At 52.2% G+C, this 16,100-nt stretch overlaps 1 protein-coding gene across 2 annotated transcripts in view; it reads right to left on the bottom strand.

Annotated features, from left to right (window-relative positions):
• Window positions 1-12,454, bottom strand: part of TENT4A (terminal nucleotidyltransferase 4A) — a 35,065-nt gene extending 22,611 nt beyond the window's left edge. Inside the window, exon 1 of one of the 2 annotated variants that reach the window (XM_084782588.1) lies at window positions 11,689-12,454. In XM_084782588.1, the coding sequence (XP_084638714.1) occupies window positions 11,689-12,386 (698 nt within the window). In that variant the 5' untranslated portion in view covers window positions 12,387-12,454. The remainder of the gene's footprint in view (window positions 1-11,688) is intronic. The other variant, XM_084782587.1, reaches the window with a different exon arrangement.
• Window positions 12,455-16,100: the final 3,646 nt, after the last annotated feature.

Here is a 16,100-nt window from a genome sequence, read left to right as displayed (position 1 = left end):
CCCCAGTGATTTAGAAAATAAACACTGTACAACTGTGACAACATGACAGCTTATCTACGACTAGACTGTAATGAGCAAGTGCAGAGCGATGCATGTGTTACAAGAGTAAAGCCACTATAAAAAATAAAAAAAAGAAAGAAACAAACACACTTAGGTCAATAGCAGGGAGCCAAAGGCAGTCTTTTGGTAGTCTCTTAAACATTCTTCAGTAAGTTCCTGCTTTTATAATCTTGATCCCTTCAAACACTAGCAGAACCCTAGCCTTACCAGCTATTGCCAGTGGCACATCAAAGTCAAGCAGCAGGCACCCTTAGGCCTGAGTCCCCGTCAACACTGCCTCTCACAGCCTTAGCACTAACCTGGTACGGTTCCTGCTGGCTAGGCAGCCAGTCTGTGTGTGGGCCCTTGGTACTCGGTACCTCCTGGGCCTAGTTCTGAGGTTCTGGTTCTAGTATCACTTGGTCTCTTCTATAGGAAGTATCTCCAGGATGATCCTCACCCTACTTGTAAAGCCAGAGCCCCTAAAAACCTATCCCACAACTCCACGCCCTGAACAGGTAGTTGGGTAAGGGAGGAAGCTCCACACAGCAGCCCAGCCCCCCAGTCTCCTTAGGGGCACAAGCCCAGGGTCCATGCAGAGAGCTCTGAAGCTGCATCCAGACTGGAGAAAGAAAGAGTCATGGCTGCGCATGACAGTTGCTCAGGCCTGTGTGACACAGGTCACCAAGGAGATTCCTGGTACACTGTCATCCTCTCTGTATACAGCCCCACATACAGAAACTGGGGCCAGGGCACTGGTACCTGTCCTCCAGCCCTCATCCACAAGAGTCAAGAGGACAAAAAGTATCCTATCCTATAAGAAAAGAGGGACCCTAACAGAGGATAAAATTACCAAAATCTGGAAAGAAAAGGCAGGAATGAAGAGGGCCCAAAGGCTTCTGCCAGTACTTCAGTACAGAGGGCAGAAGTGACCTGCATGCTCCAGTTACTCACTAAGGACCTACTGTGGACAACCCAGTGAGCAAGACAGGGGAAAAAATGAGGCCTTTGCTGTCACTTCTGCTCTACTAAAAGGGTCTTCCCCAGGGAGAGGAGAAATGAATAAACAGCAAGAGCTGTGAAAAAATTCGAACTGGTGCCATGTGGCTCAGGACAAGTTGTCAGGGACCACCTTCCAAGGAGCTGGTGCTGAGGCTGAGGAAGAGCCAGCAGCAGCCAGATAGGAACAGCAGGCTCCAGGCAAGAGCACCCTGGAAGGAGGCAGCATCCTACCCAGCAGCACACAGTGCTGGAGCCAGGGAGCTTCACTCCAGTCCCCAGGGCTGACTGTTTGAGAGGCCACCAGACCTTCTAGGAAGTCTAGGGTAAGCCAAGAGCACTGAGCCCTGGAAAGCTAAAACAACTCAAAGCTCCCCAGCCAGCTCAGTCTGTGTTCTGCTCCCACTCTCTGGTACCAGCAAGCCACAGACTGGACATCCCCAGAGAAGAGGCAGACTTTCAGAACTGCAGAAGGATTGGGGGTGGGCGGCTCCCATAGGAAGATATGCACAGCAAGTCAGCATAAAGAGCAGAGGGGGAAATATACTGTGTACAGGTAGGGAAAGAGGGATGGCATTAGGAACTCAGTGTGTCATGAAAACAATAAACCCAGAAGGGGAAAACTTAGGTCAAAGAGAAAGCCATGTCACTGCCAGTCCCACAGAAGAAAATCAGAGAGAACACATCACTACCGCAGGGAAGCCAGGGGCCAGGAGGGTGCTGCTGGAAGTCACCAACAGAGCCAAGGCAAGCAGCATCCACCCCAGGAAGGTGAAGCCAACAATCCAGGAGCAAGGACATGGCAGAACCAACTTCAGCCTGCAGTACATAAGCATCTGAAGTCCAGAAAAGTCTGCCACACAGAAAGGACCACTTGGACAGAGATGTCTACACATGTGGACAATTAGTCTCACTCTTCAGACCAGTGGAGACAAGACCCTGGACAGGTGGTGGTGGCATTGTTCTGAGATGGAAAGAAGCCAGCCAGGCAACCATTTGGGGGGCGGGGGCACAACAGGCTTCAGGGAGTGTAGCCCATATCCACTACACAAGGACAGACCTATTCAGTCCCTCCCTGCACAAACAGGTACTGGCAGCAGTGCTATGCAGTATGAAAAACCACCAAGCCACACCTCAGGATCAGAACAGAGCAGAGCAAGCCAGAAGCCAGCCAGAAGACAGAGAAAGCAGGGCTGGTGGAGCAGAGCTAATGAGAGCACACCAGACAGCAGAGGAGCAGCATGGCCCTCGGGGAACCGCCCAGAATCCACACAGGCAGTCCTGAAAACAGGGCCTGGGATGCCCTCTCAGGAGGGGCCCCACAAGCTAGTGAACACAACTATAGAACAAAATAGCACACTCTCATCAATGCCTTATGTGCTGTCAGGGAGGGAAGACAGCAGGGCTGACTTCTCACCCATACACTGAGCAAATCTTCTGCACTTAAGTTTTCATCACTTTACAGTCTTTGCTGCGGCAGTAGCTCTTGGAAGGCTGTATTTCTATCTAAAACTGCACAATTCTTACTGAAGAGGCTAGTGAAGTGTCTGTTGAAGGCTCCAAATGATATCTATAGTGTCTCAGAGAATACTATCCACAGTGTAGTCCCCTAATTATCCTGGAGAGTTCTGGAATAGGGCTGAATTACTTTAAAGCTTCCATTTTTAAGAAAATGAACCGGTTTCACAAATACATCATTATTCTAAAATTGGTGCCAGAAATGATGGCTCACATGTATACTCCCAGCATCTGGGAGGCAGGAGTCCTGCTCCAAGTTTGACATTCGCAGGGGCTACCCCATCTCAAAAATCAATGAGTAGGCGAACAGGAATAAATGCTCTAAAGTCATCTGTATGCAGCAAGGAAGGAGACACAGCGTTCGTTTTCCAGCAAACCATCACCAGCCATGTAAAGAGCCGCTCTCTAGCTAGGACAGAGCCCCAGGTCCTTCCTGCTGTTGTATTTGTGAGAAGTTTCACTCATATTCCTTGGGGACATTCAAAGCCCTGTCCTCAGAAACCAGGCAAAGAGTCATGGCGGCATCTAGCCCCTCCCCCTCCCCACCCCACCCCCCACCCCTCTCTCTCTGAAGGAGCCAGAGCTGGGATTCACAGGCATTGCTCCTATCAGCCTTAGCTCTCTGGCAAGTTCCTCAGTGTTGTTCCTAGTTAACAAGTGTGCCAGGGAATCACAGGGCCTGAGCCCCACTGACAGCCCTGCCCCTACCAGCTGTGGACTGTTTCTCTTAGTGTCATGCCTCCAGGGAGTATCCTGGAGAGCAGCGGGAAACACATAATAAAGGGATGAGAGACAGGGGCCTGGCCCAGGTGTGGGTCAGCCAGGCCAGGAATGGTTCCAACTGGCTATTACAGAGGGCTGCAGCCAAATGGGAACAGAGCGGAAGGCGCAGCGCACACACGCTAAGGAAAGCCCTGTGTAGTGAGTTCCCTCCCAGACACAGGCCCACTCGCCACACGCCTCACACCCTGCTGTGTCCAGCCCACCCTGTAGCTCAGTGTCATGTCAGCTCTGTGGACTTCCTTGCAGCCACCCTGCTTCTACGCACACATTAGTCTGTGGTGACTCATTCACAAGGTAACTGGTAGCTATACTCAGAACTCCTTTTTATTTCCCTGGCCGTGCCAAGTGTTCTTTTCACTTTTTTGGACTCCATATCAAAGCTTTTCACTTTTTAAAATACTACTTAAATTTAAAGAAGATGCCCGCAACCAGAATACTCTTCACTACACTTCACCACACCTCCTGTCTCTGCCATCTCACCAAAGCACCCTTCTGGCTCTCAGTCAGATGTCCCCATGCCCTCTCTGGAAGACGTGCATGGTAGAGTGCATGGACTTGCCGAACAAGAAGCCTGCATCCTAGCCCAGTTCTACCATTTCCTAAGTGACCCTTGGACAAGATCTGAGCATCTCCTGAAAGTGGCTTTCATCTCATTAAAATGAGTTGTTGTGGGGGCTGCAGGTATACCTGGCTTTTCCCACAGAAGTCACGTAAGGGTCTACAGGGCAGCACCTCACAGCTTCTCCACCTCTCCTAGAATTCAACCTCTAGACAGACTGCAAAGCAAGATCCAGTCCCAAAGGGGTTCCTCCGTCCCTCTGCAGCCAAGGACCCACACCAGAGCAAGCACAGGCAGGGTCTGACTCTACACTTTCTCATTAGCAAAGGGAATCCTTGGCACCGTAAAGGCCCCTTATTAAGTTATCTTCAGCTTTCCCTAGTGCCTTGCTAAGTCTTTACTCTGCTGGAAGCTATCTCCCTCAGCAACAGCACTGGCATGCACGCACAAGGGCAGACCTCTTTGCCAGACCACTTAGCCAATTTAGACTGGGTTTGTGTCTGTAAAACACAAGAAATATTGCTTCTTTGTGGCTCTAAACCAAGAAGTCAAAGAGGAAAGTGGAGCCAGGCTCACCTATTAGCAGACAGCGCATCTTCTGCATGCTGACCAGAGATGCTCCACCCTCAAAGCTGCTCCGTGCTGCTTGAGTCGTGCAGACATCAGCCTTTCATAAGGATTTGCATTGGAAACTCAGAAACATGATTTCCAGTGCTTCCTCCATAGCAGCTTGCTGAGCAACACAGTTTTTACTGCTGTTGAGTTTCAATGTATTTCAGCAACTCACTGAATCAAACTACTTCAAATAGAACAAAAAGTTGCACAAAGTCAGCACTGTCCAAATACAGAGACACTTAAATTTTAACTAGAATTAAATAAGGGCTCAGGAGGGTGCTCAGTGGTAGGATGTCTGTCTGACACGCTCTAGGTGCTCAGTTTGATTACCAACACCACAAAACAAATCAATAAATTAAATTTCAACTCAGTTTTTCACCTACACTGGCCACTACACAGAACAGACACCACATGCCCTCCTCTGCACAGGACTCTGCCACCTGGTGCTGTGTGCTCCCCAGCCCACTGCTGTGTCTGCCCTCCAAATCTACTAACACTGTGTGGGAAAAAACAAAGAACGAGAACCAACCTAAACCAGCTACACTACAAGACATGCACACACAGTGCATAACAAACTCACTAAGATGCTGTCTGCATTTAAAATAGAAGGATTTCGAGGGAGGGGTATTCTAGAACTCCCCAGTTTCAACACTGGTCTCAGCTGAGCCCACATGCCCCTTCCCTCTCTAAGACTTGCAGCTTTGGGTCTGAAGTTTTGCCTATTTAAAGGATGGGGGTGCTTTTCCTGTTGGCAACAAGAAGCCCATTTTTGGTTTCCATTTCCTGAGGGGAGAAAAGGGGGAAGGAGCAGCCTTTGTCACACAGGCCGACCAACTCACAGACTGGTTCTGAGTTATGTCACAGGCCCAACATCTCAGGTGGGAAAACTGAGGTGTGGGAGTTAGAACCCAGGTAAAACCAGCCAGAACCAGAGCCCTGAGTATGTGACTGAAATAATGAAGCAGAAGATTCTCAAAGCCACCCACATGCCTCCCAATATGAGAAACAAACTGAGGCAAAGATGGAATAATTCAACTTTGTACTTCCTTTACCTAACTCCAACTGGTCCCAGACTAGAACTCAAAGGCTATAGCCACTGCTGTTCCTCAGGGAACAAGCACTGGGAAACTCAAGAGTTGTATAAAGCAGCAACTATGAACTGGCAATGGAGTATCACAAGTCACAAGAGAAAGGCTGCTCCTGCCTTTGAACTCTCCCCCTTCAGTTGCAGAACCCCCATGTCAAGCTCAACACAGCCCAGCACATGCTGGAGGCCAGCAAACAGCAGATGACCAAGGACACACAGCAAGTGGCCCAGACAGTCTCAAACTTACAAGTTTTCTAACTTTTCTGTTGGTATTCAGTTTTTAAAAGAAAAATGATACAACCAAACGAGTGCCTTTCAGATGCACAACAAAAGACTTTTCTACATGTTTTCATCCTGTGTGTGCACTACAAGCCTTAGCCATGTTTTCCGAGACAAACTAAATTACTGTTTTGCATTTTTTAAAAAATCACTGCAAAATTCAGTCAAATCTTTAAAATGCCTACGACAAACAACTAAAGTTTTCTTGACTTCTGTACATGAAGTCTACTTGCATCTTTCTTAGTCTATCTGGTGCTGTGGGGGCGGGGGAAGTGGACACTAACTCCACAGGAACTAGCACTCGGGTAAGAGGCTCAGAAAGAGACTTTGCAAGAATGGTGAGGATTGTCTTGCTCCTCCAGGAGGCGACACATGTTCTGTAATGAGGCCACAGACAAGCCACCACTCCCATGAGCCTGGCTTGCAGACTAGGTGTTGCCCACAGCTTATACAAAGCAATAATGGGCTGCTTTGTAATTATCAAGTGGCAACTTGAGTGGATCACCAAGACAATCTGATCGATGAAGGGCACCTCATGGCTGGGACTTTTCTGTGCAATCTCGTAGTTCTTCTGTAAACTCTTTTAAACTAGCAGACTAAAGAATGGTACATCTGTGAGAGGCACAGAAAAGTTCCCACTGTTCTTGTTGTCTCCTACCCCAGCTTCAAGGGTGACAATCAAGTCAGAGGACAGAACTGGAAATATGCAAGAGCCATTGCAATGGGCTGATGTCCAAGAAAGGACAGAGTGGGCTTCCTCTTCCTACAACAGTGTTGTCTTCCCACTAAACATTGCCTGTGTGTGTGGCAGGCAGCATGCCATGCCCAAACCTATGGTTCTGATAAAACAGTCCATGAGTCACATAGCATTGCGCGGCATGAAGACAGTCCATCTGAATGCCTACATATTCGTGTGAGCCTTTGGAAGTAAAGGGTCTACTCTAACTGGCAAGAGACAGATAGTCAAGGCATCTTGTAGGCTTGAAGACGGCCAGGGCCAAAAGCCCAAAATACAGGGAGCCGACAGAAGAGGAGAGAGTCTCCCCAAGTGCTATAATTGCAGGAATGTGCTTAAGGGTAGGCCCTGGTGACACCAAACAGCAGACACTTAGACCTCTGCCTTGTTGAGTGGAGAACCCACCCAAACCATCCTAATGAGACCCAAAGAATGTGCCGGAGGAGATACCTGTTCCCAATCACAGCTCACAGTACTTTGCTACCCGACTACAGAAATGAGAGCTAATGAGAAAAATCAAGACCACAGTGCTCTTGCCAAATCAGTGCACACGCCAAATGGGGAGAAGACGAGGCTGCTCCACTCAGAGGCATGCTCTACACAAAGCATGAGCAGGCCATACTCTCCTGGGAAGCCTTCTGGGGTTAGCATCCCATCCAGCTCTCCTTAAGTGAAGAGAAATACTGATAGGCCAGGCACAACATCTGACCTGGTCTCATCAGGCAACATCGGCCATGGCAAGGCGGGAAAGGCAGTCACTCCTGCAGCTTGACTTCCAGCTGCAGTGTCAACACAAATGTCTGAACTTGAGCACCCTGGATAACCTTCTTACGCATACTCTGAGCGCAAACCACCCCACCTCACTAAGGCACAGCACCCTTATGTCCACAGCGCACTGGTACCCTGCTCCCAAAGGTATGAAATCTTTCAAGATGTGATCAAAAATAGCAAAGATTTTGAAGCACAAGTCTTAAAATTGTGAATTTTTTTTTTTGAATGTCTACATAAGGCGCTAGATAGACAGCCCAGCAGTTAAGAGCACTTAGTGCTCATGCAGAGCATCTAGGCTGTTCTCAACACTCACAGCTAGCTGTACCTACAGGTCCAGAGGAATACAATGCCCTCTTCTGGCAACTGTAGACACCCATACATGTGATGCACAGAAACTCTCACAAGCACATACACAAAAATCAAAAATAAATAAATATAGAGCATAGCTTTTCCCCCAAAGATCACAGCAGCAAGATACCAGACCCCTCTAACTTCCACAGCCTAAGCACTAGCATTTTTTTCTTCAAAATTACTCAGGGTCTCCATTTTTATTTTTGTCTTTTCTTTTTTCTTTCTTTCCTCCTTTTTTTTTCCCCTTTTTCTCCTTGGTGTTAGAAGCCTCCCCAACCCTAGGGCCTCTCATTTTTCCAAAGGACTGTGCCAGCCTGTTTAATATTCTAGTCCAAGAAGAAGACTGGCCTTGTCCTCCTTGGGCAGCCTTCTCTAGAGTCAGCTTTCCAACCTGAGCAAGCGTGGCTCAGCCATTTTCCCTCAGCCGCCTGCAGCAGCAGCATCTACACTAGCTTTTCCAGGTCTGTGTGGAAGTGGCCATGGGACCATGACAAGAGAGTGATGCTGTGAAGTTGGAGACGTGTTGCACAGGAGGTGAAACGGCCAGTATGGCGAGAAGCATGTGTGTGATGTGACCTTCTCACCGCCCTCCTCAAACATGAGGATCTCTGTGAACAAAATCCATAAAGCATGATCCTGCGCCATGGTACCTACACAGGCAGTGCCTAAACTCTCCACACATCCTGAGGCTCACAGGAAAACGAGGAGGAAGAAAGAGGTCGCATCGGTGCCTACTGTGTTCCACAGTACACCCCACTGGACCCTCACCTGTGCCTTCCCAGTAGAGCCTCCCAAGAAAGTTCTGAGGAAAGGCCCACTGTTTCTGTCAAAGCAGGCAGGAACCATGCAGGGAGAAAGGGAACCTGGTCGCTCTATCAAGCTCTGACCCCGTCACAAGAGACCAGCAAGAAGAACAAGCATGGAGCTGGGAGGGAGGGACCCACCCCACAGCCCTGCCAGCGCTACTGTCCACAGCCACACTGTCACTGCTGACACTAGAGGCTTCTCAGGCTTCAGACAGACAATGGGATTCCCATCACCAAGGGCAGAGAGCACATGAAAACACTAACCATGGTGAAGAGGCCTGCAGAGAAGCTGCACATGGCTGATGCCCACTGCAGGCACACCTGGAAGGACACAACCTTCACAAAGCCAATCAGGTCATGGGGCTGCAGGTGTATGCAAGGGCTGGGGCCTTCCCATGTCCAACTGCACTCCTGCTGGAAGACACCAGTAAGGATTTGGCTGAATGTATGAGGTCCACACTCCCACCCTCACTTTCAAAGGACTTTTCTTTACCTGAGGTAGCTTCTAACACCACTGAGGCTGACCTGGGCAAAAGAATCCTACTGTGGGTCAGAGTTGAGACCTCAGAGGGCAGAGGCGGTTAAAAAGGGAAAGGGAGGGTCCAGGGAGCCTGGCCAGGCCTGGCACTATGCATGCCATGTCCTAAACAAAGCTTTCAGAGTTCAACGTAAACCTGTGCTCAGAACAGCTCCCACGCGCCAAGACTCACCTTCTCTGCTCTCCAAGCTCATGCACTAAGCCCTGTCCTCTTTCACCTCCTTTTTCTTCACTCTACCTACCGTGGAAGGCAGCCTAGCAGTCCCAAGGACCCAGGCCAAGAGGCAGTTTCCAAGGGCAGACTCCTCCCAGAGAAGGCTGGATGGTGCAGGTGCCACGTGTCCACCCGGCAGAGCCACAGCTGGGTTCGGCAGGGCCTCCATACTCCCACACTACCAGAAAACCACCCATTCTCTCCTGAGGTCTGCAGAGTGTCTCTGAAAAACACATCCCCAAGGCAGCAGCCTCTCTCTAACCGGGCCCCTCACTGTTGACTTCTGTCTCTTACTAAACGCGAGGAAGGCTTGGTGCTGGCCCCACACAGGCCAGCTGATGGCCGAGACTAGCTTCACACAGGTCTCTTTCTTGCCATCCAAGGTCAGTTCCCATGACCAACCAGCCACATGCAAGCAGTCACTGGAGCCACCTTCACTCCTAACAGCTCTCCTGCTGCCCTGGTTTCCTAGTTCCCCCAACCCTGCTGAAAGGTCAATCACAGTAGGAACCAAACTGAGGTACCCTGCCCTCCCAGGCAAGCCCCTCCTCCAACAAAATCATGACACATGCCACCTGGAAAGACAAGGAAGAGTCACCAGGCACAGGGAAAAGATGTGGGCAGCATCTCCTGGTCCCGCGAGGATCAAGGCCAACTTCTCAACTGGTTTTCAGAGCCCTCTTAGGACCTACATCACAGTGGCCGAAGGTGAGCTAAACAGGGAGGTTCAGGGCAAGCAGAGTAACAGAGCCCAAGCACCTCTGAGTTCAGCCTTCCTCTCTCTTGGAGGATGGGGAAGGCAATGGGGGGGGGGTCTTCTGAGAGTTGGGAGCTGGTAGAACCTTGTCCCACTGACAGTGCTGACACAGGCCACAGTGCACAGAAGACACCCATCTTGCAATGCTTGTGTAGCCTCCACCAGAGATGATAGTAGCCATGTACCTGAAGTATGAAGAGACGAGACGCCCAGGCCCTGGGGACTGCATCTAATCAGTGACTAGACTTGCTAGAAGGGGTGACAGGAGCCAAGTCTGAGCGCCTAGGTAGCAACGCTTATGTGTACCAGGAAAGGGTACGCAAAAGCAGTTCCAGGTTTGGGGGATCAACAGGACCACATGCCATCCACCCCAATTCTGCCCCAGGGGCACACACACTAACAAAAGCCACAGTAGAACACCGCAGAAGCTGCCCAGCTTACAAACCACCAGAGAGACCACTTCAACAGCCACAACTGAGGGGCAGATAATGCTGCTGATGCTAAGAAGCACACAGTGGAACTCTGTCGGGGGTCAAGCCCTGTCTCACAACAGAGACACCATGTCCGTTACAGTTATGTAACAGTCTAGAAACCTCCCTCAGGTCTACTGCTACACACACACACACAAAATCTGTGTTCCTCAACACCTGCCTCAGAAAGTTTTACAAGCACGCACTATGGAGAAACAGCAGAAGATATTAGCCTGCTCTTTGGTCTGTAGTGCATGCTCAGGACTCCCAACTGGACCCAGGTGAAACAAGTTGCAGGGTGGCCAACTGTTACTATGTAACGCATACTCACCCTAAAGAGAATCAGTGTTCCTCACGTTCCTCAAATGGCAAACAGCGCCCTAAGAAATTATGTCCAAGGCAGTCTGGGGCCTAGCAACCTAGGGGGCAGACTTCAACTGGGGATCTAGCTCCCTGAGAGGGGGTGGGGGTGGGGCGGCTTCGATGCCTTTTAGATCTGCAGGAACTGAGGCAAACCAAGCTCATCAGTCTTGAACTATAACCGAATATTTTGTTTCCAGATGCTCAGAAAAGCCAATGGAGTTGAATGAATAGCTTCACACCAGAGCAGTCTCACCTGGCGCAATTCTAGACCAACACCCCCACCTTGCTGTCATTGGGGACATTAAAGCTCTAAAGGTCCTCTGGGCTGTGTGGAAAATTTTTAAATGAAAATGACACCTTCCTGTGAGTGTACAGAAAAGACTGAGTGCTGTTAGGTAGCTTTTAAAAATGCCAGGTGATGCTCTTCCTGTGAATGTCTGCCCAGAATCAAAACGTACTAGGTAACCTCAAACACACACACACACAATACCAACTTCTAAACCTCACCTGATGGTTAAATTGTATCACTACCAAAAACCTACTGTCTCAAAAAAATGGAAGAAAAAAAATTACCTTCAACCTGTCTACACTAAAATACACGATTTAATTTACAAGTAACAACTCGTAAACGCTTCGCTTCCCATTCTGACACCCAGCCCTGGCTTCCCTGCCCTGAGGGGGAAGAAGGATAAGGACCGCTTTCAAGTCTAGCCCCAGGCATACATCCCGAACTGTCAAGCGGAGGCCTGGAGGTCTCCATCTAACGGAGTTTGTTAAGTGCCCGCGGGTTGGGGCGCACTCACCCTTGGATGCCCGGGCTGTACGCGCGGCTCTTCCACGGCGTGCCCGGCCGCGCCGCCTGGGCCCCGGGGCCGCCCCCTCCGTTCAGCGTGGCCGCGCGGCTGCCGGACAGCAGGTAGTTGAGGCCGTACGTGCTGGCCTTGTTCTCGCGTTTCCGCCGGCCCGGGTGGAACTGGTGCTGCGGCGGCGAGCCGGCGGGCGTAGGGCCGCGTGGGCCCGCGTGCGCGTGGGCCGCGCCGTCGGCGAAGCCGAAGAAGGTGCGGCCGCCGTTCGCGCGGCCGAGCGAGGTGCTGCCGGAGGACGACGACGAGCAGCCGGGGCTCTCGGTGCCCGACTCGGCGTTGGACGACGACGACGAGGACGACGACGAAAGCGACGGGGATTTGTGCAGGCGCCGCGCGCCGTCCGCCGCCGCGGGCCCCAGCGCGGTCAGCAGAGCCGGCGGCAGCGCGGCGGGGCCGGGCGCGGGCGGCGGGGACGACGCGGCGGGCGCCGGGCCCGGGCCTCCCGTTGCCGGTGCTCCGCGCCCCGCCGCCCCGGGCGCGGCCGCCGTGTCCAGCGCCGGCGAGTTGAGGCAGAAGTAGGACGCGAAGCCGGAGCCGCCGCGGCCCACGCCCTGCGAGGTCTCCCAGATCTGCATCCACAGGGCATTGGCCGGCCCCTTCTGCTCGGGCTGGATCCAGGCCACGCGCGGATCCATCCACGCACCGCCCCCGCGGGGCCCGCGCCGCCCGCCGCGCCCCGCCCCGCCCCCGCCGCGCCCCGGGCCGGCCGCGCGGACGGACGGACGGACGGACGGACGGGCCTGGGCCGCGCTCCGGTGCGCGCGGGTGGCGCTCGGTGGGGGCGCGCGGGCGCAGCAGCGGTCCGGCTGGCTCAGGCGGCGTGGGGAGGGCGAGGGGGCCGCGGCGGCGGCGGCGTTGCGTGCGGACGGCGGGGAGAGGCCATCGGAGGGGCGGCGACCGGCTGAGGGGGCGGGCCCAGCGCGCCGGGCCGTCAGTCAGTCACGGCGCTCCTGCGGCGCGGCAGCGTTTCCGCGGCGGCGGCGGCGGCGGCGGCCGGGGGGGTGGGGGCCGCTGGAGGGAGGGAGGGAGGGAAGGAGGGAGGGAGGAAGGGAAGGAGGGACGGGGGCTGCCGCCTCCGCTCCAATGAGGGGCGGGGGCGGAGGCGCGGCCTCCCTGGCGGGCCGCGCCGCACTGCGCACGCGCAGGGGATTTCAAATCCTCACTAGACAGCGCCGCCTTGGTTACCGCGCCTGCGCACTACGCGCTCCGGGCGGCGGAGGAGAGACGGCTGCCCGGCTGCCTGCGGACCAGACAGACAGGGCGGGGCCGCGAAGGGGGCGGGGGGCGGGCACGCGCCGTGGGGGCCGCGCCGCGCGTGCGCAGAAACACCGGGCGGGGGGGGCGCGGGCTCCGGGTGGAAGTTTCCGCGCCGGCTGGCGAGCTGCGGTTTCCCGGCCGTCTGGGAAAACGAAACCGCTGCGACTGCGCCGAGTTTGGATTGCGGGTGGAGCCGCCGCCCTCCGGCCGTCTGCTCGCGTGTTCTGTGACGGGGCAGAGCATGTCCTCCGAGATCCGCGTGGCCCGCCGCTGTCCTGAGCGCTCCGCCAGTACGCCTTGTTTGGGATGCGCCACGGGCCCAAAGAGGTCGGGAGCGGCTCCGGTGTCCTGTGCGTTTGGTGTGCGGGGCGAGCCTGGCAGGTGCCCGCTGTGCCCCGGGCCCCGCTATTTTTTGAGCATGAGGGAGCAGCTCCCCTCCTAGTCTATGTACCACCGTGTACTTGGCGCTTCTAATACAGCACCAACGTGGAAGGGCCATACTGCGTATCGTTTAGTTTAGTGCCTTTGCACTGTGGTGTTAAGAAGGAATGCTTCCTCCGTGGCGTTTTCTGACCACCTGTATCTATGGAGATACCAGCCAATCAGGAGAGCCTGTGCTTTAAACTGTGTGCGGTCGGTCCTACATACCTGTAATCCCAGCATTTGGGAAGCTGAGGCAGGAGGATTGCAAACAGTACAACCAAGTCTGAGTCAAACAAAGAAACCCTGTCCCAAAGAAAGAGAGTGTTACGTTAAATAGTGCGGGGGTGGGGGAGCAGCCCTTATGTTTGGAGCTCAATTTTAAATGGTTCAGGGTGAAATCCTTCAAGCCATTGTCTTCTCCATCCCTCTGCCCTCTTGGCTCTACTAGTGCCTGGAGCATCCAAAGCCAAACTATTTTATAATTTTATTTCCCAAGTGGCTTCCCGTATTCCATCCTTGCCCCCTTTAGTTTTTAACCCCACAGCAGTGGATTACTTAAGTGATTCAATTGCATATATGTCCACACATGCATGCATACATATTTAAGCTGTTACTTCTAAGAAATCAGTTCATCTGTCTCCTCAGAATCTTACAGAGCTTGCTTTCTTGCTGATCAAAGTGTACCAGCCTTGCTAACCTGCCAGACTCCACTTCATCATCGTCCTCCTTTTCACATCTTTTCTCCCTGGTCGTCCCCTAAGTCCCATATCCTCACTTTCCCCAGCCGCATGTGTGGGGGCATTGGCTCTGTCCCCCTTTCACATCCTCAGAGCTTCCAGGGGGCTCTGCTTACATTGAAAGCTTTGTCCTCTGCTTCCCCCCCATTTCATGCCCTGATTTTACCGGTCCAGCGCCCAAAAAACAAGTCCGTTCCTTCACAGTCCTGGAGACTGGACATTTGACGTGATGTTGTCTTCAGTTTGCACAAGGCAAACTTGCCCTGCTTCCCGCCCTCCTCTAAGCGTCTGCTGTGCTTGGCAGTCCTTGCCACTGCTTGTTTGGCCACAGCACTAACCTGTCTCCATCACTGCATGACTCTTACCCTGCGTCTGTCTCTTTCCTTCCGACACCTGTTATGTTGGATTGGGCGTGTCCTAACAACGTCATCATAACCTGAGAACATCTGCAAAGAAAGATCAGTCCTTATAAGGCTGTTCAGGCACCCAGTAAGGGCATCAAAAGGTTTTGATTCCACCCACTATGCCATCTGATAAATAGTTTGTGTTCCCTCTTCTCTGTCAGAATGGGAGGTCTCCCAGGAGAGAAAGGCTTGTCCTCTTCTGTGCTGGCCATCCGCTCTAGTAGCAGAGATGGTAAATCCTCCTACACATGTTAGCAGAATGCCCAGGGACATGAACACCACAGTCCCCTTGCCAGCTTCCAGGGTCTGTCATCCATGCTGTCGTTTTCTTACAGTGTTTACTGTGTTCTTTTTTCATATAGTCTCATGCTCTGTCTTTACAGTTGCCTTTAGCTAACCCCTTCCTTTGATTAGTCAGCCACCAGATAAGTTTTTGTAATTAGAGCAAAGGATTTTTTAAATGTATTTGATCACAAATGTTTTTATGTAAATCAGAAGCCATGTATTTCTTTCTTTTGAGATGTTTTTATTTTATTTGGGTCAGTAAGTGTTTGCATACATGTATTGTAAGTGCACTCAGTGTGTGCCTGGTGCCCATGGATTCCAGAGAAAGGTACCAGATCTCCTGGAACTGGGGCTACAGATTGTTATGAGCTCCCATGTGGGCGCTGGGACCCTAACCCAAGTCCTCCGCGAGAGTGGCAGGTGCTCTTACCTGCTGAGCCATCTCTCCAGCCACAGAAGTCATATATCTCCTGCTGCCAACAGTAAAATTCATTCTGTGAAATCCTGGCCAAGAAAACCATTCTTTTTCTCACCAGTTTCCAAAGAGAAAAGCCCAGCACTTTGCCTTTGGGGACTCAAAGGGCTCACAAACTGAAGTCTCAAAATCCAGACCTGAGTCTCCAAGCTGAGTGGCATATCACTCAGCTACTGCTGGGTACCAGGCTGCCCTCAAACCCAGCAACAAAACAGTGAAACAGTGCTTCGTATTTCTCAGAGTCAGCCTGCCAGTTGAGTGGTCCTGCTGAGGTCACATATAGCAGGACAGGCGAAGGTGGGCTTTCGCAGAGGTCACACTCATGCAGCTGACAGTTGGCTGGAGGCACCTAGGACACAAAGGCTGACTACCTCATGTGTTTGCTTGTGTAACAAGCTGTCCCAGCTCGTTCTCAGTATGGCTAAGCAAGGCAAGAAGCAAGCACAAGCTTGGAGCTGGCATGGCATCATTTCTCAACACTGTAATCCCAAGTGACAGTGACGATCTTGATACAAACCCATGGGTCTGAGTAGAATCTTTTGGTTTTACTGGAAGATGCTACAATCTGCTGGTATGCAGATACTAGACAGCTAATAGTAGCTCCACTGTCCCCCATGTGTTTGTATCCTCTCTTATTTATTACTTTTTAAAGAGTTATTATGTGTATGTGGTCTGTGTGTCTGTGTGAGTTTGTGTACTACATGCATGCAGATGTCAGAAGAGGATGTTGGATATCCTGAGACTGGAGTTCCAGATGGTTGTGTGACA

This window comes from Acomys minous (assembly GCF_964271855.1).
Source record: "Acomys minous genome assembly, chromosome: 5".
Taxonomy (NCBI): Eukaryota; Metazoa; Chordata; class Mammalia; order Rodentia; family Muridae; genus Acomys; species Acomys minous.
This window is presented reverse-complemented; position numbering and strand designations above follow the sequence as displayed.